Source organism: Emys orbicularis, chromosome 10, assembly GCF_028017835.1.
Source record: "Emys orbicularis isolate rEmyOrb1 chromosome 10, rEmyOrb1.hap1, whole genome shotgun sequence".
NCBI lineage: Eukaryota > Metazoa > Chordata > Testudines > Emydidae > Emys > Emys orbicularis.
In genome coordinates this window covers 35,906,527-35,930,493 of record NC_088692.1, presented here as the reverse complement: position 1 = coordinate 35,930,493, position 23,967 = coordinate 35,906,527, and the positions used below count along the sequence as shown (strand labels likewise).

The window sequence follows — 23,967 nt, the reverse complement described above, 5'->3', positions numbered from 1 at the left end:
TGGCAGTCCCTTCGCAAACCTATATCCCTCCTCTAATCTAGTTTTCATACCATGTCCATACCCTGGTGTCTAAGAGCACCTCCTCACAGTCTTACCCCTCTCCTTTCATCTCTCGTTTCTTTACGTCTAGTTCTCACATTATGCCCTGCCTCAGTAGAGAACCTGCTGGAGACTGCAGACGTCCTCAACATGATGCAACATAAAAGCAAGTCCTTCCGGACATGAGTTCTCTTTCTGCATTTGTATAACGGGGCCCCAATTCTGACGGGGACATTAGGGAGCCACCATAATAAAGATCTGACAATCTGCAACTACAATGCTAAAGGGAATTACTTTCATTTCTAATTATCCTTTGTTCTACATTGTTAGAGATGTATCGGAAAAGTGGAAAAGTATGATGACACGGTTCCATCAAAATGCTGTTGTAGCCTCTTGCTGTGTAAATCCAGAACCAGCCAGGAGGACAGAGAAGCTATAAAGAACACAAAGATTAGTTTCCATTCATTTATGGACTATCCCCTTCAGCCAGTTTAGTAGGGGCACATTCCGCACATTCTTTGAATACTGTAGTTCAATTTCCACCTTCTCTTTACAGCTCACTGACCATGCTCAACAAGGAACTGGGTGGAAGACAGCACTTAAACTCAAGAGTGACACGTGGTGACCACTAGGGGGCTTGGCTCTTACTCCACTCTACCATGGCTGCCCTCAAGGGTAAAAAAAGGAAGAGCTAGGGAAGTTCGGAAAGTCTTGTGCTAAGGTTCTAAGACACAAGAGAAAAAGTCCTACACAGATGGTACTAGAGAAGAGTACTTCCTTTCATCAATTTTACATTTCCTGCCTTTCATTTTCACATTTTCATATCCCCTTGTCCGTATATGAAAAGGTAAATAGCAGCAGCAATCAGATTTTGTATACCTCTGTAAAAACGCCTCTGATACCACTATCTCTCAAACCTAAACAGTCTCATTACCATCAATCACTTCTCACAGTCTTCCCATGCCTCATCTTCCCCCCCATGCTCATTTCTGAGTCCTTTATTACTGAGATGTCCTTCTTGAGATAGGGTGACCACAACACAGAATTCCAGCTAGGTGGGGGATTTGTTAGTTTTTTCAATATACAGTAATGGCATATTTGCTTCAATTCATAGCAGAGATTGAGGCTGTATAAGAAGATTCTGTCAACCACCTCTCTTTCTAGTAGTCTATAGATCAGGAACCTATGCTTTAAAGATTGTAAAATTGTCCAACTTTTGACTTAGCTTCCACTTTCCTACGTCTCATATCTCAGTACTAATTTTTGGTATAATCCCTTCCACCAAGGATGCTGGACTGTTATATATTGTGATCGCTACCACTCAATGGTTTGACCACAGTTATTTCTTGATTCAGCATCTAAGTGTTATTCAGGGCTAAATCAATAACCTCTCCTCTTGTGTAGCTACAGACTAGCTATTACAAGAAGCAATCATTTAAAATATTGAAAAACTCCTTCTCCTCACCTTCTCCAGAGGTTGACATTTTATATGTGGGGAGTTGAAATTGCCCGTTATAACTATTATTCAAGAGAGCGGTCTCTGGCCCCCCCTCAATATTGTGCACTCACTTCCTTTTTCTGATCAGGAGGCTGGCAGTAGAACATCGTAATTTTTGAGTTGGAACCTGAATCCAATACAGACTCTACACGTCAAAGCCTTGTTCACTTTCACAGATGGGATTTATAATGGGATCAAACTCAGTTGTGTCCAAAACTGACAATACAGAACCCCACCCCAGCTTGATTTTTGAACTCAAGACTGCCCTATCTTGGGTAGGAAAAATAAAAAATCCATACCCTGCCAGCAGGGCCAGTGATGTTTTGGCTTTACTAGACACAATAGTAGCTGGGTACTATGAAACGCAACAACTTATTAGAACATAAAAAGCATCCGCATTTCTCAGACTGTATGCTTTCCTCAACTGGAGCCTCTGTGTGTATTATACGTTTGAATAGTGCCTAGCGTACGATGAGTTTTACCCAAACACAAGTAATAATGCCGAAACCTGGGAAGTACCTTTTCAGCACAATAGGAACTGCAACAGATGGGTTTTTCCTCAGCCCGTCTAGGATGTCGGCCGCTTTGTCAGCATATATCCTCTGCAGCACCTTGCGGTGGATCACCTCCGACGTGCCACCCAGAGTGTTGTCCAGCCGGAATTTGGCTTGCTCCTCAGCAGACAAGCGGGAGAGTTTCTTAGGATTGCCTCTAAGACTCTGATTGTTGCCAGGTTGGTCTCCAAGACAACATCCAGCTGAAAGGGAAGATGTGTTAGCCATAGTACAATATTACTTTCTGGAAATAAAGGTCGGGTCTACACTACAGACCTATATTGGTGTAACTATGTTGCTCAGGGGTGTGAAAAATCCACACTGAGCAACGCAGTTACATCCACCTAATCCCCCGCGTAGACAGCGTCATGTCAACGGGAGAGCTTCTCCCATCGACACAGCTATCACGTCTTGGGGAGGTGGATTAACTAAGCTGATGGGAGAAGCTCTCCCGTTGGCATAGGAGTTTCTTCACTTAAGCACTGCATCAGCACAGCTGCAGTGTTTTAAGTGTCGACTTACCCTAACATTTAAGTGAACCAAAACAAGAACTTAATACTTCTGTAATGCTGTGCACGTAAAACAGGAGGCACTTGAGAAATGGTTTAATATTTCCACATTTGGTTGTTCTAATCTACCTATATTTCATCTGCTTCCTATACAGTACTGCCTCTTTTCACAAGAAGTTACAGGCTACTAAAATGCTTCCTTCAGGAAATAAGATTTTCCATGGGTGGGAGGTACACAATTGACAGCATTACTACAAAAGGAAGCGATAAATCTTAGCATAGGCAAATAATTGCTGTGCTGAGTTCCATTTGGAGTGTCAATCATTTAACACTCTGTGAATGTCATTTTTCAGATTTTTAACACAGAAATATATTTCAGCCTCTATGTACTAATAAAAGGAAGCATCAATTATGCATCTGCCATTGAACAGTTTCATTTGGAATGACCTAAAGAGAAGAGAAAGAAAGCTGTGCCAAAGCTACCGACCACGATAAAGTCAATGGGTTGGAGGGGAAGGAGTTGGTGATCAGAAGCAGTTACTTGGATTTTGATTCTTGTATTCACAGAGGTTGAACAGTCCTTAGGTAGAAGCATAACCATGTCCACCAAAGGCAGAACAAGTAGTAATGGGCTTAATCTGCAGCAAGGGAGATTTAGGTTAGATATTAGGAAAACTTTCTAACTATAAGGGTAGTTAAGCACTGGAATAGGCTTCCAAGGAAGACTGTGAACTCCCCATCATTGGAGGTTTTTAAGAACAGGTTGGACAAACTTTTGTCAGGGATGGTCTAGGTTTACTTGGTCCAACTCAGTGCAGGGGGCTAGACTTGATGACTTCTTGAGGTCATTTCCAGCCCTACATTTTTATGACTCTATGATCCTATAACCAAGAAAAAAAGTCCGGGCATCAGTATTTAAGCAGTATTATACCATATAGCTAACCAGTTCATAGAATCCCAGGCTTTCCAAGAAATGATTTTGGAAGAATTCTACCTCAAAACGCTCGTCCTCACATCTGTAGATGTGTTCTTCGTATTGTGTCTTCTTGGAGCTAACGAAGGTAGAATCCTCAGACCGGGAAGGGAAGGAGACCCAAGTATCATTCAAAACCTTAGGTGAAGGAGAAAAGCAGAAGACTGATGGATCTTTTCTCTGAGCCATCAGAGCAGACACCCAAATTTATATTATCACATGTTTCTCTGACAAGGAATCTCCGATTCCCTACATCCATTGTCTCTTTTCCTTGGTGAACATTCTCTCCTGTACATACCACATACCATTACGGATCAAATGCTGCTCATTTAAAGTTGTGCAATGCTCCCTTCTAACGTCCTTTGGCAGCCGCCTGCTTTGTCCACTGCTTGCAGGAAGAGCAGCCCGTTGCAGCTAGCTTGTGGGGGCTTGGAACCAGGGTGGACCGGCAGCCCCGCTATCAGCTCCCCGCTCCCCTAAGTTCCCTGTGCTGCAGCCACCCAGCAGAGTATCAATTCCTGGCAGTTCAGCTGTCCTTCCCCCCACTGCCATGTGCTGCTCCTGCCCTCTGTCTTGGAGCTGCTCCCAGAGACTCCTGCTTGCTGTGCAGGGGAGGAAGGGGGGCTAATATCAGGGTGTCCCCCTCCCCCCTGCTCCTGCACCCCGCTTACCCCTTCTCCATATAGAGCAGGGAGACAGAGAGAGCTTGGGACAGTAGCTGCTGTCTCAACTTCCTGATCCACTTAAAAAGACAATGCACTTAAGAGTGGGTCAGCTTACTTAAAGGGGCAGTGTGCATCTCTCTCTCTCTCTCTCTCTCTCCCACACACAAGGTGTGTGTCTGTCTGCTATGCTGTCTCCCCTCCCTCGTGTGAGAGGTTACATTAACAACGTGTTAACCCTTGAAGGCTCAGCCGAGTGCTAGTTCATCATTTAGCAGTAAGGCATTCCCTGGGAAATATCCCTCCCTCTTCCACCCTCTAACTTCACCACCTCAACCAAGCTTCACAATCATCATAGCTGTGAACAGTATTAAATTGTTTGTTTAAAACGTATACTGTGTGTATAGCTATATAATACAGCCTATAGTTTTTTGTCTGGTGAAAAAAATTTCCCTGGAACCTCACCCCCTCTATTTACATTAATTCTTATGGGGAAATTGGATTAGCTGAACATCATTTCGCTTAAAGTCGCATTTTTCAGGAACATAACTACAACATTAAGCGAGGGGTTACTGTATCGCACGGAGGCTGGTTGGTTCCCACTTTCTCCCACCCAACGCAGACTGACTCCTTTCAGCCCCATGGCAGGATTGGAGGGGGACACACACATGTGGCAATCCTGTTGATCTCACATCTAGCTTCCTGTGCATGCATAGATTCAGGCCCCAATCCTGCAATTTATTTTAAGTGGACGGGCTGTGCGTCTACGCAGAAGCCCCATTAATTTCAATGAGGTTCAGCCTCGACGCTGGGGTCCTCCTGAGCAGAGCCAGTTATAGGCTACGTCTTCACTGGGGAAGGGGGGAGGAATCGATTTAAGAGACGCAAATTCAGCTACGCGAACACCGTAGCTGAATTCAACGTATCCGAGCCGACTTACCCCACTGTGAGGACGGCGGCAAATTGACCGCCGCGGCTCCCCCGTCGACGGCGCTTACTTCTACCTGCGCTGGTGGAGTACAAGCGTCGATTCGGGGATCGATTGTCGCGTCCCGACGAGACGCGATCATTCGATTCCCAAGAGATCGATTTCTACCCGCCGATTCAGGCGGGTAGTGAAGACAAAGCCTTAGGAGCAAGGATTTACGTGACAGCTGCCAGGAACGGATGCAGTCATGGTAGGGTCTATGAAAAAAGTCTTTTTGTTTAAATATTTGAGAGCTAAATAACAGGAAGATTGTGGTGCTGGTAAGGCAGATGGGTCTGTGAGAGGATCTCTGTTATGGGCTGCTCCACAGGGTGAAAAGAAGAACCTCCGTCCTACACTGTGAGAAACCCAAAAGGCTGGTCAGAACCGGAGAGAAGGAAGCAGCAAAACTGAAACTGACCAGCCTAACTGGAGAGTGAAACAGCAAAGGGGAAAGAAAAAGCAGCAGAGCCTTTGATTTTTAAAGCCTTTAAACACACAAAAAGGATTTTGCAAGTGTCCCTTCTCCCCCGCCTGCTCCAAGCTTTCAGAGCAGCGACACCCGGGCTGTAGCTGGTGGGAACACCCCACCCGATCACCCCCCTCCCCGGGGCACGGCTGGAGTCACTGCGACTCTCAGGCAGCGGGTTTCCCGGGGGAGAAGCCACGTCGCTTTCCACATCCAGACCCGTCCGATCCCGGCCCGTGCTCATAGCCGGGCCAGCAGGAACCAGGGGATAGCGCGCCCCCCCCGCCCAGCGTCCCGAGCCAGCCCCGTGCCCACCTCGGTCCTGGCACGCCGGGCCGGGCCGCTCCAGGCACCGGGGGGAGGGGCGCTGGAAGTGAGGGCGCTGAGTGGCGGAGGGGGGCAAGCCCCGCCGCAGGGGCTGGGGGCGGCCGGACCCCGCCCCGAGCGGGAACGCAGGCCCGGCCCGGGGGACGCCCGCGGGCCGCTGTTTCCCGGCCGGAGGGGGCGGAACTCGCGGCGGACCGGTCCGGCTCCCACCTGCCCCGGAGGTTGCAGTCGGGGAAGCGGGGCTCGGAGAGGAACTTCTCGGCCCGCTCCAGCGCGGTGCGCCGCCGCTTCAGCACCTGGGACCCGGCCATGGCCCCGCGGAGCAGCGCGGACACGGGCCGAGCCACAGCTCCGGAGTCCGGCAACAGGGGAAGCCTGTACCTGTGGGCTACTGCGCATGTGCGGGGTACGGTGGGGAGTGAGCGCCCCGGGGGCGGGGCCTGGGTCCCGCCTCGCCCTGTCGCCTAGCAACGGGCAATCCCAGATTCCTGGCCCGGACTCCCCCCTGCTGCCCCCATGCGGCCGCTGCGGGGAGAGAGCGGGGCGCGCACCCCGGCGGGGTCCCTCGCACTGCTCTGGGGAAGGGCCCCGGGCCCGGCTGTGAACAGCCATTGGATCAGCCCCGGGATTGCTGGGGGAACCAGACCCTGCTGTGCCGCAGGCTCCCAGTGCCAGGGTGGGCCAGTCACTTGGGCCCAGATCCTCACGGGTTTAGGCACCTAAATCCCACCGAAGTCCTACCTTCTCTGTGCCTCAGTTCCCCACCCCTGCAGTGGGGGTTACAGCCCTGCCCTGCCTCCCAGTGGTGGTGTGAGGATAAAGACCTTAAAGATTGGGAGGTGCTCAGCTCCTACAGTAATGGGGCCACAGGAATACCTGAGACAGACTACAAACAGGCAGAGATATGAGAAAAAACACACACACACATACAGATGAGAAACACACACACACCAGTCCCAAACAGAACCATGCAGGGTAATGTATGTTATAAAAAACACCCACAAACCAACCAGCCCATGGACCAGGTTGAACTTGTTCCTGTCACTCTCATTTCACAGGTCCTTTCCTCCTAGTGTTTGTCACACTCACTTGTTGCATCTTGTTTTAAATCAGGCCCTATCCCTGCAAATACTGGCCAGGATTTCACAAGCTGCCCTGCGCACTCGAGTCCTTACACCTGCAAGGAGCTCCATGGAAGCCAAGGAGAGTCTGCCACACGCATGCAGGGATCCACCAAAGTGGACCCGTTTGCGGGATTGTGTCACTTCCGCATGAGTTTGCTCATGTGAATAGTCTAATTGACTTCACTGGGGCTCTGCACATGCACAAAAGTCCTTCCATGTGGATCAGTGGCTTTGGCCCCCAAACTTGTTTGAGCTCCGTACAGCCGCAGGGGTCCACCCACACTCATCTCATTGTAAAACTGGGACCTTTGAAAGAATACGGCTTTTTCATCTCAGCATTTACAAACATCTCCCTTTAATGTGCTACTTTATAGTCATCACTGCACGCAAGAGAGATGATTAATCCATTTTAATTAGTGATAGCACTGGGACTTCTACTGAGTTTGACCCCATTGCATGGCAATTTTACACCTTCCAATATTTTTACTCACACCACTATGTTGTCACTGTTACATCAGCTGCATTGTAAATGAATCCTAGGTAGAAAGGGGACCCCATTTCACACACTCTCAGGCTCAAACCCTGCTAGCAGCTCCGTGTAGGTGGACGCCCGCAGAGTCTTCGGTGAGCTTCATCCTAGGTGTAGTGAGCCACCCACAATGATCAGCTTGTAACATCGGGGCCTTCGTTGTGACAACTTGTTTGATGATCAGAACAGTTGCTGAAATCATTCCCAGAAGTGTGAGCAGCCAGAGAAGCTTGAACTCAATAATGCATTAAAATATACACTCTCTATCTCCACTTCTGCAAATGTGCTCAATAGGCATTCACGTCGTTCCCTAAGAGTTTAATAAGCATGGGCTATTATGGGGCTAGAAATCAGACAAGGGCAGTCATTTAAAGATACATCTCTGTAAGAGAAGAATTTGGGCCCTGTGAATTTCCCATGTTGCAGAATTTGGCTTCCAGAAAGTAGCAGAGTACAGAAAGTTCCACACCGCCGTTGCTTGTTCTCTCCATTCACTCATACTGCACCGTGATCCTTTGTCCAATGAGGGTTTTGATCTGACCCGAATTGTTTTCAGGATGCAGTTTCTTGGGATTCTGCGGCTAAGTCATCCCACCCCCATGGTCAAAGCCATGGTAGAAGGCTCTGGGGGAGGAAATCTCCATGAGGAGACCCTAGCTGAGATACCTCCACATCATCCTGGTAGGGGGCGAAGAGGGAACAAAGCCACAAGGCCCACCCTCAAGCCCTGCACATCCCCAGAGCACCGCAGAAGGCCAGGGCTCTCCATGCAGAGGTCTTTTACCTCCAGACCAGCTCTATCCCCAAATTCAGTTGAAGGCAATGGGAACACTGGCTCCACAGCCCCACTGAAAATCAGCCCCCAGGTGTCGCCAGTTGGGCACAAGAAATGAAGGCACCCAAAAATCAGTAGCTGTTTTTGAGAACATTGACCTCCCCCTCTCCGTGCCTCAGTTTCCCCATCTGTAAAATGGAGATAATACTCCTCACCCACCTTGCTAAAGCACTTTGAATGATGAACACTTGGTAATGCTTGTTGGAGAGACTGTAGAGAGAGAGGAACTTTCCTCACACACGGATCAGAGACCTAGCAGCAGCCATATTGCTTCCCACCCCTTTGACTGACTCCCTGAAATGCCCAGTGAAAATATGCGTCCACTGAACAATTCTAGACTGCCTTTGCATCTCTCATGGCCACTAAACTGCTCCTCAGTGGTACACTGGAAGAGAAGATGCCCCTGACAATACTGCCTGGGGTTGGGGGGTATTCTTGTTACAAAGGAACATTGAGATGATCAGAAAGCCGGAGCCAGGGACCATCCTATAGTTTGGCAGCTTTTCCTTAAGAGAGTCAAGAGCTTTGATTCATTCTAAATTAGACTCTTCCTCAGTCACTCTGTGTGAGTGTGTGGATACAGAGAGAGAAAGTACATGGGTGTGTACCTATATGGGTAGGAAAAAGCAGGAAGAGGAGGCAGGGAGCAGAGACAGGCACTAGGGAAAGACACCCATGGGGAATGGGGAGCAAGTGGGTTGGGGGAGGAAGAGCCAAAAAGGGACAGAAGGAAAGAAAGAGGCGGGGGGTGGGGGGGAAGAGCCCACAGGCCCTAGGGAAAGGGGTTGGAGGAGGTGCAGAGGAAGAGAATAGAAAAGAATGAGAGAGAGAGAGAGAGAGAGAGAAGATGAAGGGGGAATAAAAATCATAGGGAGAAGAAGGGATAAAGAAATGGCTCAAGGGGAGAAGAGAGCAAGACAAGCCACCACGTTATGATCCAGCCGGGTTAGTGGAGCCTGTTGTAATAATTTGGGCCTCGTACGCCTAACCCGATTGTAAGCTTAACTTTGGGTAAGTGGATAAAAAGTTGTTCAAATGTTCCAATAACTCATAACAGGGAATGTTGAGGAAAGGGAGACAGACTGAATGAGCCCAAACAGAAAGGCCAACTAGTAACTCAAGGACAGTGTTAAGATCATGCCTGGTCAACAAGAGAACTGTGGGGCTGGAAATCAAGGGACCAAAACTGGTGTGTCGGAAATGAGGTCTAATTGGTAGACAAAATAATAAGGGGAAGGATTATTCCACCCATCGCTCCCTTTGGGGTCCGTTAGAAAAAAGACCTTCGGGGAGAATGAAGTGCTCTGACTGGGAGATGGGTGGACAGGAAGAAGTGAACTTCACCGCATGGCTGCCACATCCACCATCTCCTTGGGACTTCAGGATCCACCGTAACGCTGTTGGGCCTTCATGATCCTGATCCTGATGCTGAGAAATGTCCTGTCCAGACCAGGCCTGAGAGAGAGGGATTCAGATGACACGGCCACCTCCACTGGCTCCAGCCAAATCCCAAACACCACCTGGGATTTGATGTTTTCTCTGTAATTATTTTACCTTAAGAATAAATGTGCTTGCTTAGAAGGAACCAGGTGGTAACTATATTGTGCATAGCCCCTGGAGAGAAAGCAACCACCCGTGCTGGGCTTTAGGCAGCCTGGTTTGCTGGGGATATCACAGCACAAGGCAGGGAGCTTGGCAGCTTTAAAGCCCTCAGGCAGAAGGGACTAGGATAAAGGTCCCTGCCCAGAGACATATAATGGCTTAAGACCTGAGGGCAGATACAGGTGCACTTACCCTGAAACTGTGACAAGTGCTTGCGGAGATCCTCTGCTAAAAGGCAATATGTAAGTGCAATGTTAAATTACAGCCTGGTTACTGATGTGCCATCATGCTGTTAGTGGTTGGGCTATTAGGCAAGCAGGCACAGCGGGGTTTTTCTTCTATCAGCTCCCCGGGTATAGCTACAATCCGAGACAGGGAACCTGACATTAAATGTAATGCCTGAACTCTAGGAAAGCAGGGCCACCCCAGAGGAGGCTGCCATACCCCTCCCTTCTTCCCATGCCTAGCATTAGTGGGATACAGTTACACATGGGGCATGCAGGCACATTGACACTCGTGCTCTTGTCTCGAAGCCAATTTCCCTTCAAGCCTTGCCTTTCGTGTTTGCTCTCTTTCCCTTCAGGATCTAAATGACCATCTCCATAAAGCTTTTTGCCATCCTCTTGCTGGTTGCAGCAGCATCAAATGGCACAAAGACTGAAACCATTAATTAATGTAATAGCACAGGATAAAGGTAACCAACTTTGCCAGACATGAAGTACTACTACAAGTGGTGCAATGGTTATTTTTATCCAGCCACATACAGTACTTGGCACAAGTCAGTGAAATAGATCTCTCTGCTGTAACATGTCTAACCCCCACTTAAGGCTGTTTTGTCACCCGATTTACATTATTCAGACAGGGTTCCCTTTTCCCCCCTGAAAGATTGCTTTGAAATCATCTCTAAACCATCAGCGTGAGCTTTAAGTTCTGTTAACTCTCAGCTTTGGTGAAGTCTGTTGATAAGAAGCTTTAACATCACTGGTTAGAGAAGGCAGAGGATTAGCCACACACCCAAACACTGCATTAGTGTGAGGGAAGGAAAACTACTGGTAACACTGATACCTCTATAGAGAGTATCTGAGCCAGCTTTCTATTTTAGAGGAAGATGGCACTTGGGATTTGGATCAGCAAGCAACTTCTTTTCTGGAAAAGGTGATTTGTTTCTTTACAGTGGGGCACGAAGCTAGGTAGTCTCTGGCTGTGCGATCTTGTAAGTTAAGCAGACTCAGGTATAGTCAGTATACAGAGAGAATCTCCAGCGATAGCGCAGTGGAGTGCAAAGATTTGTACTAATAATTCAGTAGATGGCACTCTTCCTTCTGGGTCAATAGGGACCCAATGGCACGGCGTGATTTTGTGGAGTTCCTATATTTCAGATGAGACCTAAATAAAATTGAGCTTTTAACCACTTCTGATTAGAGATTATTCTAGATTGAAGTTGGTCCCAAAGAAGATATTACCTCACCTCCCTTGTCTCTATTATAGATTGTGGCATTTTTGAAAAATAACATGGGGTGGGGAGTTTGGTCCCACGGTTCTAAATCAGTTCCAATTTGAGTAATGCATTCTGTGCAGCTAAATTTCCCCAGCAGTTTGGACTGCTTAAGGTATTCTTCGCTGCCTGCCACACTGTAGGGTTGCTTTTCATTATTAAACTGCCACATGCACAATGAGAGAAGACTGCAGTTCTGCAGTAGGTGAAGTCAAACAACAACTGGAGACCTCTTCACTGCTCCTTTACCTCAACCCGATTCTCTGATGCTTAGGGTGCAGTTCCAGGTAGTGGAAAAGGTGCAAGTGTAGAGTCTTATGGGCGTTACAATGTACCAGTGACACGTTTTGCTTTTTAAAATGGAGCTTACAAGCGTATGATTTGTCACACTAAAGAGGGATCGCCATCCACTTGAACTATTGCACTTCTCCTCTGGCCATTTCGTTACTTGACAAAAATCACTGCAGCAGAAAAAGTAGACGAAACAGCTTTCAAGTGTTTACTTTGTGGATTTATTAGCAAGCTACTTCACTATTTTGCTGATGTTTGGGGGCACCTCGTGCTACTCTAGAAAGAGCTCATTTCCATGCTCTTCCCACACACCAAAACATTTGCAAAAGGATGTTTTGCAGCATGCTTAGCGGTGAGGTCCTGGTCCAGGATGGGGCTAGGTGCTATTACAATACAAACACAAACCACCACCAGCAAATCTGAAACCAAAGCAGCAAGAGCACAAGCATCTGCATAGAGAGAAAAGGGAGGGTGGAACTGGGCATGTGGTGGTGTTGCTCTTGGCACAGCCCAACACCAGCATGACAGGAGGAGACAGTCCCCCCCGGCTCTGCCCTGCCAGCGAAGGAGAGGGGCCAGACCAGCCAGATGACACCCCAGCCTGGGGAAGTGAGCTGGGGGGAGGCCGACCTGCCAGCCCAGGTATCAGCCAGTGACTTGTATCCTAAGAAGGTGGTGGAAAGCCATACTGCCCCACCTTTACTACCCTGTCTCTTCTCCTCCTTCTGCATCGGTCTCTTGGGTCAAAAGCCAGGAAAGTGACCCCCATTCACAGCAATCCAGCTACAGAACGAACCCTTTCCTGTCTGCTAAGAGGGACAGAATAAGCGACTCTAGCCAATGCCCTGTGATACATTGGATCGTTTCTCCTGCAGAACCACTCCGCGTCAATCGCAGAAGGCTTTCGGGTTTGGGTTTGAACCTGTTTCTCTTGTGTCCCCTGATCAATAATTCCCAGCCTTTGGCGTGAACTTTCGAGCGCATTTGCCATGGGACTAAGCAGGCCGAGGTCTCTGGACCCCAGACCTGGGGTGGTAACAGGCTCATGTCCACACCTCTGACTGTCTGGGGCCATTCATCCTTTGAAATTAACACAACAGCTCCCTGGAAACCCCCACAAACCCGCTCCTTGTCCTGCAAATCCCTCCTTTGCTGTGATGCTGATAACACACTTGACAATGATTCCGGCTCTGAGCTCAGCCAGGGTGACCAGATGTCCCGATTTTACAGTGAGTCCTGATCGTTGGGGCTTTGTCTTATAGAGGCGCCTATTAACCCCCCCCCCCATCCCCATTTTTCACACTTGCTCTTTGGTCCCTAGGTGCAGCCCACCAGCTGCCATGGCGCTGATCAGGATTGTCCCATTGCTTCCTGGCTCTCGCTGTACCCGCCTGTGGGCGCTTGGGCCCACAGACCAGCTCTTTGGTGTGGGTTTGTACAGCCCCCCGCACAATGGAGGCACTCCGGTAACACAGACGAGACTAATGCACCTCTCTCAAGTGTAAGGGAGTTGGCTCTGTGTCATCAGGCAACATTTCCCCTCCTATAGGGGCAGCATGCTGTTTCACCTGCCTGTCACGTTGCACCCCAGAGCTGGCTGCATTTCAGAGGTGGGAAAAATTATTCCCCGTTGGGCTCCTTGGAGGATGGCAAGTGTTTCAGGAATTTGAGGGGGTGAGTCTGGGCTGTAATTAACCCTGGTATGACGAGAGATACCCCGGAATATGCCCATCTGCAAAGCTAACGCTGAGGAGAGGAAGGGGGAGCTGCTTAACCAGAGCAAATACATGGGGTGATGGGAGGCAGGGATGTCTGGTGGTCACAGCATTGGACGGGGACACAGGAGAGTCACAGGGGACTCTGCCACTGGCCTGCTGGGTGACCTTGGGCATGTCACTTCCCTGCTCTGTGCCTCAGTTTCCTCTCCCACCTTTTGTCTGTCTTGTCTGTTTAGCCTGTGAGCTCTTTGGGGCAGGGACTGTCTCGCGCTGTGTGGCTGTGCAGTGCTTGGCACAGGGAGGCCCCACTCTTGGTTGGGTCCTCCAGCTGCTGTAATATTGAACAATGAGCCATGCTTGCTTTGTCTGGTGTCTGGGCTTCACCCAGCACCTCTCATTACAAAGGGCTGTCTGGGAGCGTATGTCACCGCACAGACCTGGGGTTCGGTGACTTGAAACACCAGGTGCTTGGTTCTCAGAGGGGCTGAGCACCCAGAATTCCCACTGACGTCTGGGCGATGCAGGCGTGCAGCCCTTGAGTCTGAGTCTGGCCCTAGGTCTGCTCCCCACCTTTACCTTGCAAGGCAGCACGGGTGCTGAGGACCCAGGAGCTCTGGCTGCTACCGCAGGTGCCCTTCCTACATTAGCACAGCAGTGCGGAGGGGCTGCCACTGAGGGCGTCCGACTCTGGACAGGACTGGAATCAGTTGAGATATGTAAGAATAGGAAGGGGCTCCGGGGCCGGTTTTCAAGTCCTCGGCACAGCTGGGGCTGGCTCGTCTGCATCCGGGTTACCCAGCCAGCAGTGGCAATTTTTCAGTTGAGACTGGCTGGTTTCCCGAAAGATCTGCTCTACTGAGGCAGGAATTAATTCAGCTCGGTCCCCTGGCCCGTGCTATGCAGGAGCTCAGGCTAGCGATCACAAGGGGCCTTCCCGCCATACGATCTAAGCCTCTGTGCAAGCTACGTCTGTATGCGTAAAGGGTTAATAGAGGACAGGGCTGGAGAAGGAGCAGCACTGTAGCTGGGCTGACACAATCCCCTGGTTCTTGTGCCCTGCAAATGGCTTCCCTTGCCAGGCTAGGGGAATGGCCAGCAACGGCCCTGGGCACTTAAGACAGAGCACAAGGAAGGCTGATGTTCAAAGCCAGCTCGCCTTGAAGCCAATGGGAGTTGGGAGCGTGCAAGCAGCCCGGGATCGGGCCCGCTCCAGCTGGCTCGTGACAGGGGGTGCCAGGTGCCACAGTCTCTGAGTCCGGCTTTAATAAACGCTCTGAACAGCAGGTTCCAATTCCAGTGGGGCTGCTTCAGTTCTCCCCCTCCTCACCAGCACCCCGCCCTGTGCGTTGCCGAGTTCCTTGCCGCGCCTTAGTGACGAGACCAATTCAGCAGTGATGGCATGCAGCTCCCAGGGGGCTTCCCTAAGCCAGGGGCTTGCCCCACTGTCCTAACCAAAAATCCCCCTCCTCTGCTGTCCTCTGGGCTGCCCTCAGGGGTGCTGGCTCTACACAGGGCAGCTCTTTGGGTGCTTTATAAAAGCAGGCTCACACAATGCTTTCCAACTACGCTGTGTACAGCCGGCACCTGTGAAATGCAGCCACCTCTGGGGTGTGTGTGAGCACCACGCACACACCACAGGGGGCTACTCCCCTGCAGACACCCCTTATCCTCATTCACTCGGCTTCTCTCTCTCGTGCACTGGAGCGAGAGAACGGGTCAGGAGCAGGGCAGTGGCTCTGCGGTGGAGTCGGGCAGGGTACTTAGAGCGACAGCTGGAAAGATCATTCTCCTGTTTTCACCTCCAGATTCTCCGTAACATCTGATTTATTGGTTTATTTTTTGTTCCGAGCCTGGAGGTCTCTCATGGTCACGTTTCACCAGCTGGCCGGGACCATCATGCTGCCGTGTGAACGGGATCGCCCAGGCGGCGACGGAGCTGTGCATGTGGAAGGAGCTTTGAAACCACACAGGCATGGCTGGGGCTGGACAGGAGGTGGGGAGCAGCTCCCATTCATGAGAAGCCTGTAGACATGCCTGCCACTGGGACAGTGCATGAGCCACTGTTAGGAACGTAGACGCTGCCAGTTTGGGCCAGGCCCAGAGTCTACAGAGCCTACACAGCCCTCTCCCTACGAGTTAGAATGGCTTAAACCATGAAGCAGGAGGCTTTACATCCTGTGAGAAACAAGCTGTGGGCTCTGGATCCCCCCCACCAACAAAGTCCCCTCTGGGATTGTCTCCTGACTGACAGCACACGTCGTCCTTGGGCTGCCCGTGGAACTGGGGGAGGAGATCGTGGCCTGGATTCCTTTGCTTGCCCTGGGGTGGGGTCTGCAGAGCCGCCCCCTGGGAGAATGGTCGGCAGCAGGTGTCTTTCTGTGCCCAGCTGGGGCTGAGAGGCTACAGCGAAGGGTGCCCCACAAACAGCAATAGACGGACAGACAAGTGCTTGTCCCCTGGCCGGGTTAAGGCAGAGAGGCCCAGGACGAGGTGCTGCCTCTCCCCACCCCTGTCCATGTGGCGATGCCAGTATCTCAGCTTTCATTGTCGTTTCTAGTCTTCCTGCTAGCCGTGCTGCTGAGGGTAACCGTGATATCTGCCTGAGTCTGCAGCCAGCCTGCAGTGGAGGGGGAGCAGCAACCGCTTGCGCCAAGGAGGAAGCCAGGTGGCCGGAGACCCAGCCTCAGAAAAGCCTAGGCCCCCACTCTGCTTTGGGAGGGGGTGGGTCTCCTTCTGCTGGGGTGGTTGCTGTGGGGGAAGTTTCCCCGTATGGCTTTGATCCAGACCTGCCTGTGCCCAGCTGAAATGGTCTCTGGGTAAGAGTCCATTGTGGATAATTGCATTCTTCCTACCTAGAGTCCCCTGCTAGTTCAACTAGCCAGGGTGTTCTTCGCTGCCTTTTAGCTTCTGTGTTGGTGTTACTGTCCATTGTTGAACAGCTGCTGAGTTCCACCCATAGCGGGCTGCATTTCAGGAGTGCAGAGAATTAGTCTTGCACGTGTAAGTGTGTAATGTTCAGGACAAAAAGCGTCCTATAAACGTGAACTACCATCAGTGGTGTGGCAACCGCTAAAGGCTATTTTTACAGGAGACTATTCTTCACTGGATACCACGTCAGTAAGAGCCAATGTTCATCTATTAGACTATTGGCTAGAAGAGTCTGAAGCGATTTAAACTCCTGTACATAGATTGGAAACTCTCGGCGTCTGCGCGATGAGGCCCAGTCCATCTCTGGCGCTCCTGGGTGTCACTACAATACAGATAATAAATGATAAGAACATGGTCTTCACTCCCTTCCACTGTCATTTCTTCTTTTAATTTTTCTGTGGCAGCTTCAGTATTAAAAGGGCAGAGCTTTGGATTTCACACCTGGTTAACCCCCTGGAGAAAAACTACCTTTGTGTTTAAATATAAATCAAAGGGATACAGTGTACTATTTATTGTTTGAAAACAGTATTTTCTATGCTCAGTTTTAAAAGGTTTTTTGGGGAAAAAAACAGAGGAATACTGCATTGACGCTGATTTAACAAATATTAGAAGGGATAGGCTAAGATGTGCATATCTCTCTATCAGTGTTATAGAGGGCGGACAATTTATGAGTTTACCCTGTATAAGCTTTATACAGAGTAAAATGGATTTATTTGGGATTTGGATCCCATTGGGAGCTAAGTGTCTGGGTGCTGGAGACAGGAGCACTTGCTGAGCAGCTTTGGGGACATGGACCAGACCTGGGTCTGTGTTGCAGCAGACTACCATGTCTGGCTCAACAAGGCAGGGTTCTGGAGTCCCAAGCTGGCAGGGAAAACGGGCTCAGAGGTAATTCCAGCACGTCAGGTGACAGCCTCAAGGTGGTCTCTGTGACTGAACCCGTCACACCCCCTATTCTCCCGTCCCTTAACGGACAAAGAAGACTTAACACCTATCCTGGTACCCCCCATCCCCCCCACTCCTTTATCTAGGCTCCAACAAGCACCTCTGTAGGTGCTGCCCATAGACAGAATATCTAATTCCCCACCTGGGTACAATTGTCTGTGTGCGCTCCCCTTCCATCTGTGCAAAAATGCACCTTCATGGGGGGGGGGGGGGGAATAAGAATACAGATAAGAATCTGTTTCATAAGCCTGGAATTCCAGAAGTTAGCTGTTTTGAAAGGTACAGTCCAGTTGTGTACACTGCTTTTCACTGCATTTGTATGCAAGAAAAACTACCTTTGTGTTTAAATATAAATCAAAGGGATACAGTGTACTATTTATTGTTTGAAAACAGTATTTTCTATGCTCAGTTTTAAAAGGTTTTTGGGGGGAAAAAACAGAGGAATACTGCATTGACGCTGATTTAACAAATATTAGAAGGGATAGGCTAATATGCATGTGTTATCACTGCCCTCTCCTGGAATAAACCAGAACTGCTGAGTTGTAAACCGTAGGTCCTGCAAACCCACTAGCTAACTTTTGCTCAAGTGGTGGGGCCTGTGCTTTTGGAGCAAGAGGATCCCTCAGTGTGAAGAGAGATGTGCACGGCTCCCTGCCCCTGCCCAGATATTAATTGCACAAACTGGCTTATAGCATAAACAAGAAAAGTGTATTAACTAAAAGAAGGTACATTTTAAGTGGTTATAAGTGGTAACAAGCAGAATCACTTCAGTAAATAAACAAAACAGGCTTGCTATCCTTAGTACACTACAGAAATTGGCTACAACTAATATTTCTCACCCTAAATATTGTTCCAGGCAGATTCTTTCACAGGCCAGAAAGATCTTTCCAGCCTGGATCAGCAGCTGTTTCCTCCCTCAGTCCAGTCTTTTGTTCTCAGGTGTTTTCCAGTGTCTCTTTGTGCTGGAGTCAGGGGAGGAAGAACTGAAGACCCTAATTGCTTTTCTTCCCTGCCTTAAATAGAGTTGACATAAAGTGGGAATTCTTTGTTTGGTTCCCCCCACCTCCCAGTGGAAAAGTTTGGTATTCCAAGATGGAGTTCAGTATCAGGTGACCAGACCACCTGACCCTATAGCATCACAGAGTCCCTGAGCCCAGGCAAGTCCACAGGAAGGCTAGACCTTTTCACCAGCTATTGTCCTTGTTGATGGGCCATCAGCACTGGCTGGCTTCTCCATTGTTATACCTGAAGTGTTAGCAGGGAGTGTCACCCAAGGTAGCAAAGTTTGAAATACAGATAAATAATTAATATTCTTAACTTCAGGTGCGAGGCTGTTATATGCATACAAATAGGATAACCATATTCAGTAAAACATAATCTTTCCAATGAAACCTTTGTGACAAAGTGGGACTGTTCTTAATGGTTCCTCTGAATACTGTGTGGGTTCCTCAGTTTCCCCAATGCATTTCTTAAGTCTCCAGTGTGCATAAATGGCCGACACTCTGTATCCTGGCAACAAATGGCCAGGGCCCTTCCCCCCTGCAAGGGAATAGCTAAAGGTGAACAAAGAGATCAGGTGACCTCCTGGCCCGGGAAAGAGACAAAGGCCAGAAAGGAGGGGCTGGAGGGGGTTTCAGTTTGGGGCTGGCTGGGGACAAGTAGTGAATGCAGATGGGTTTGTCTGGCTCGCTGGGCCCCAGAATGGACCTGGCTGAGGAGTCCCGTTCTCTGTACCTACAAGCTCTGTTTTAGACCGTGTTCCTGTCATCGAATAAACCTCTGTTTTACTGGCTGGCTAAGAGTCACGTCTGACTGCAAAGTGGGGGTGCAGGACCCTCTGGCTTCCCCAGGACCCCACCTGGGGGGACTCACTGTGGGAAGCACACGGAGGGGCATATGCTGAATGCTCCAAGGTCAGACACAGGATGGTGAAGCCATGTGAGCTTCTTGCCCTGAAGACAGTCTGCTCCAAGGGAGAGGAGGCTCCCCAAAGTCCTGACTGGCTTTGTGGGGAGCAGTTCCAGAGCATCACCCGGGGACTCCGTGACAACCTTACATGAGTTATCTTGCTGCAGTCCATTGGGGGGAGTGGCTCCTCCCCCTCTGGGTCTGTGGGCGACCAATCCGCCCCACTACGTCTCCGTGGGCCGCCTGACATGGGGAATAAGCGGGGTGATGGGAGACGTGAGCTTGGGCCTGTGATCAGGGCTGAACAACAAACAGTTATGGAGCCCCAGCCCGTGGTCGGGGTGGGGCAGCAAAGAGTCTCTGGCTCAGGCCTGCACTCAGGCTAGGCAGCAAACAGTCGGGCCTCCTAGCTCTGGTGGGGGGCCGACAAGCTCAGGCGTCTTGCCTAAGGGAGGGGGAGGCTGCCACCCATGGCTTGGGGTGGCGGGGGGACGCAGGCCCACCCACTCCACTGTGTCCCGGCCCAGGGCCCTAGCAGTGGCAGAGCAGTCTGCCTCTGGGTCAGCAGGGATCCTGACCGCAACGTGCTGACTCACTCGCTGGCAGCGTTGCAGCCAGACAAGGGTTGGCTACCCCTGGGCCACTTCCCAGGTCCCCCTCAGGGTGTACCTGGCTCTGGAGAGGGTCGTCCTTGTCGTTGGGGAAGAAGGCCTCTGTCAGCGCTTGCAGCTCCTCCCTGCTTGGGTCTGTAAATGGCTCTGGCCAGTCCTCGGCTCCCTCGGGGTCTGCAGCAGCCTCCAAGCTCGGAGCTCACAGGAGGCGTCTGGCTCCTCCGGCGCCTGCCTCCCAGCTGAGTTCTCCAGCCCGCCTTTTGTACTTCCGCTCTCCTGTATGTGCAGGGCCGTCCTTAGGATTTATGGTGCCCTAGGCGGGATTATTAAACTGGTGCCCCATGCCTGACTTGCTCTTAGCAACACAAACATAAGCTTACAGTATTGGAAAACTTGCCACATGCACGTTATTAAACCCAGTTTAACTTAATTAAGCACACTGTAATGCTGATGGACTAGCACTAAAGAAGTAGTGCTATAGAAAAAATTCTGATTTGACAGAATTATGCAAATAATATAATTTTTTTAATTTGTCAACATTTTATTGGAAATTTATATGAAGAGGTATTGAAACAAGGATTTGGTTTTAATTAAAAGCAATCTTTCTGTATTTTTTGGCTGCAAAATCAGTAATAATGTCATTGTATGACAAAAACAAAGTGATGTCTTGTTCGATTGCAAGAATAGCAAGACCAGTCAAGCGTTCCTGACTCATTGTAGAGCGGAGATAGTTTTTAATGAGCTTTAGTTTTGAGAAACTCCGTTCTCCTGATGCTACTGTTACAGAAATTGTCAGTAGAATACGAGTGGCAATGTACACATTAGGATACAGGTCAACAAGTTTGCTGGTATGAATAAACTGTACAATGTCCATCACCGATTTTGCATGTGGCAACATTGGTGACAGTGTACTCAATTCTTCGTACAGTTCAAGTCCATTTAAATCAAAAGTATCACCATGCTTCAGGAGGCTCTCTAGGTTCTTGCACTGTGACCTTGAGCTATTGTGAAGACACCTCACAAGGCGCTCCGCCCTGACTGAGACACAGTAGAGTTGGAAACCCATGTCATTTTTACAAAGCCACTTTTTAGTTTTAAATGTATAGTGGGCATCAGTCTTAATGTTAGTTACAACTCTATATCAACCTTATACTGTAAATAGATCAATGGCATTATCCAGTTTAATAAGCTGGGTTTCCAAGCAGTGGGGAAATATAACCCTAGTTTTACTCCTAGGTAAAGCACAAAGTGACCAAAATGAAGTCAGCACAGAATCATCTCATCTAGATTAAGGTAGCACAGAAATGTTACAGAAATCCTATTGTGCCTTATTTTTGTTTGGAAAGACATTAGCAATAGCAGCACATTTTGGGCACTGCCAGAAATACATGATAAATCACTGCCTCTAAAGTTCCATCAGAAACTGACATTTTCACAGCTTTAGCATGATCTGCTGCACAGATTCTTCACAAGGAAGTGTCCCTGGCCTTTTTAACTCATATTAACCATGTATTTACTTTATGAAAGTTGGACAAAACATTGTGAAAACGTAAGACATTGGCTGCCCAACCTCTGGGCTGGCAAAAGCTATACTGACTCACTGGGAAAAAAAGCAAGAGAATCTTAGTACAACATATGGTCACTCTCTACCAGGGGTCGGCAACCTTTCAGAAGTGGTGTGCCAAGTTCACTGTAATTTAAGGTTTCCCATGCCAGTAATACATTTTAACGTTTGTAGAAGGTCTCTCTCTCTGTCTATATTATATAAATAAACTATTGTTGTATTTAAAGTAAATAAGGTTTTTAAAATATTTAAGAAGCTTCATTTAAAATAAAATTAAAATGCAGATCTTATCAATTTAGTGTGATCCTTGTCTGGGGTTCCAGCCACCAGCCCCGCTCAGCCCACTGCCGGTCTGGGGTCCAGCCGCTGGCCCTGCTCAGCCCACTGCTGGTCTGGGATTCCATTCACTCAGCCGGCAGTGGGCTGAGCAGGCCGGTGGCGGGCTGAGCAGGGCCGGCGGAGGGCTGAGTGGCTCAGTCTGTTGCCAGTCTGGGATGCCGGCAGCACTCAGCCTGCTGCCGCTCTGGGGTTCCGCCTGCTGGCCCCTTGCCAGTCGGGGTCCCAGCCGCTGGCCCCGCTCAGCCCCCCACCGGCCCCGCTCAGCCCGCTGCCGGTTGAGTGAATGGAACCCCAGGCCGGCAGTGGGTTGAGTGGCTCAGCCGGGGTCTCAGCCGCCGGCCTGCTCAGCCCGCTGGCAGCCTGGGGTTCCTTGGGGGTCCCCAGGCCAGCAGCGGGCTCTGAGTGGGGCCGGCGGCTGGGACCCCGGCTGGCAATGGGGCAGCAGCCGGAACCCCAGAGCAGAGGTGGGCTGAGCCACTCAGCCCGCCGCTGCGTGCCATCAAAAATCAGCTCACATGCCACCTTTGGCACGTATGCCGTAGGTTGCCGACCCCTGCTCTATACACTAGTAAGGAGATGAGCATATTACAGTTGTTGGAGGGCTCTATTTAGCAGTAACAGGGCTATAGGAAAGTCAGTCAACATTTTTTGTTTCTCTGATGAAAACTGGCCCACTCCCTGCCCCATACCAAACTTGTCACAAATAATTGTCAACAACTTAATTTTCTGGTTTTGGCTAAGATATTGATTTTTTTAAAAAAATATTGAAATTGAATTCAGGATTGTTAGCAAGCATTTTTGGCAAACAAAGTTGTTAAATGACAATCTAAATGGCAACACAGTACTGCTTTCATGCTTGGCTCACCCCCCAGCCTGCTGGTCCAACAGCTGCAGTAGAGGAGGAGATAGGTGGAAAACTGCAGGACCCCAAAATCCACCTCTTGGGGTGCATAGTAGCAACAGCAGCAGAAAACCCTCAGGTCCGATCACACGCCAATGGGCACCACCGCCAGCCCCACGGACCATGGTGAAGTTAGCCCAGCATCTGATCTCAGGGACGGGGCACCCATGGAGCCACAGCAGCTCATCCTGCCCTGTGCAGCTCCCCCTGGATGAGATGGATCGCTGCCAGCCCAGGGGAGAGACGCGCTCCCCAGCTAGGGTGACCAGATGTCCTGATTTTATAGGCCCAGTCCCGATATTTGGGGCTTTGTCTTATATAGGCACCAATTACTCCCACCTAGGGTGACCAAACAGCAAGTGTGAAAAATCAGGACAGGGGGTGGGGGGGCAATAGGAGCCTATATAAGAAAAAGACCCAAAAATTGGGACTGTCCCTATAAAAGTGGGACATCTGCTCACCCTACCCCAACCCCCGTCCTGATTTTTCGCACATGCTATCTGGGGGGGGGGGGGAGAAGAATGGACGTTATGGGGGACAACAAAGGATACTGGTGCCAGAGCCGCCGAGCCTGCCTCACCTCACGCTGGGGGAAAGTCACACTCACAGGTGAGTTCCTTCCCCCACCCTTACCCGTACCCTTCCCAGAGACCCCAGCAGCCAATCCCCTCCCTCAGTCTCTGCTGCATTCGGCTCTCTCTAGGACCCAGCAGCCCTGCTCTTACATGCTCCACTGCTTCTCGCCTGTCCGGGCTCCGGGCAGAGCGGTGCCCCCAGGTAGCGTGGTGCCCTAGGCGGCTGCCTGTTCTGCCTATGGCTAAGGACGGCCCTGTGTATGTGCCAGCTACAGGGGCTTGCTGCCCACCAAAGGCCTGGCAAGGAGGGGACGCTCTGGATGGGGTAGTCCAGAGCACTCAGCGGCACCCTAACTCTGCTCCCATGGCGGGCGGGAGGGAAGGCACCGTTCTGTTGACCTGAGTGGGAGCAGAAGGAGGCCAGTACTGAGCACATCTGCATAGGCCACCCAGTGTCTGAGAAATGCCACGAGCCCCCCAGGACTCGTGGCCTGTACCCGTAGTGCTGGGCAGCTCGCCAGCCCTGGAGACTGGAATTCCAGGTACCCGGTCCAGACCACCCCCCCCACCGACATGCCTTATGCGAAAGTGCAAATCCTGGAAC

The 23,967-nt window shown here is 50.1% G+C and overlaps 1 protein-coding gene across 1 annotated transcript in view; it reads right to left on the bottom strand.

Annotated features, from left to right (window-relative positions):
* The window catches only part of LOC135884613 (paired amphipathic helix protein Sin3a-like), a 127,735-nt gene that overhangs the window by 11,022 nt on the left and 92,746 nt on the right, over window positions 1-23,967 (bottom strand). The window contains 4 exon segments of the mRNA XM_065412035.1: window positions 2,057-2,240; window positions 2,243-2,294; window positions 3,595-3,711; window positions 6,187-6,294. Coding sequence (XP_065268107.1) covers window positions 2,057-2,240; window positions 2,243-2,294; window positions 3,595-3,711; window positions 6,187-6,294 — 461 coding nt within the window.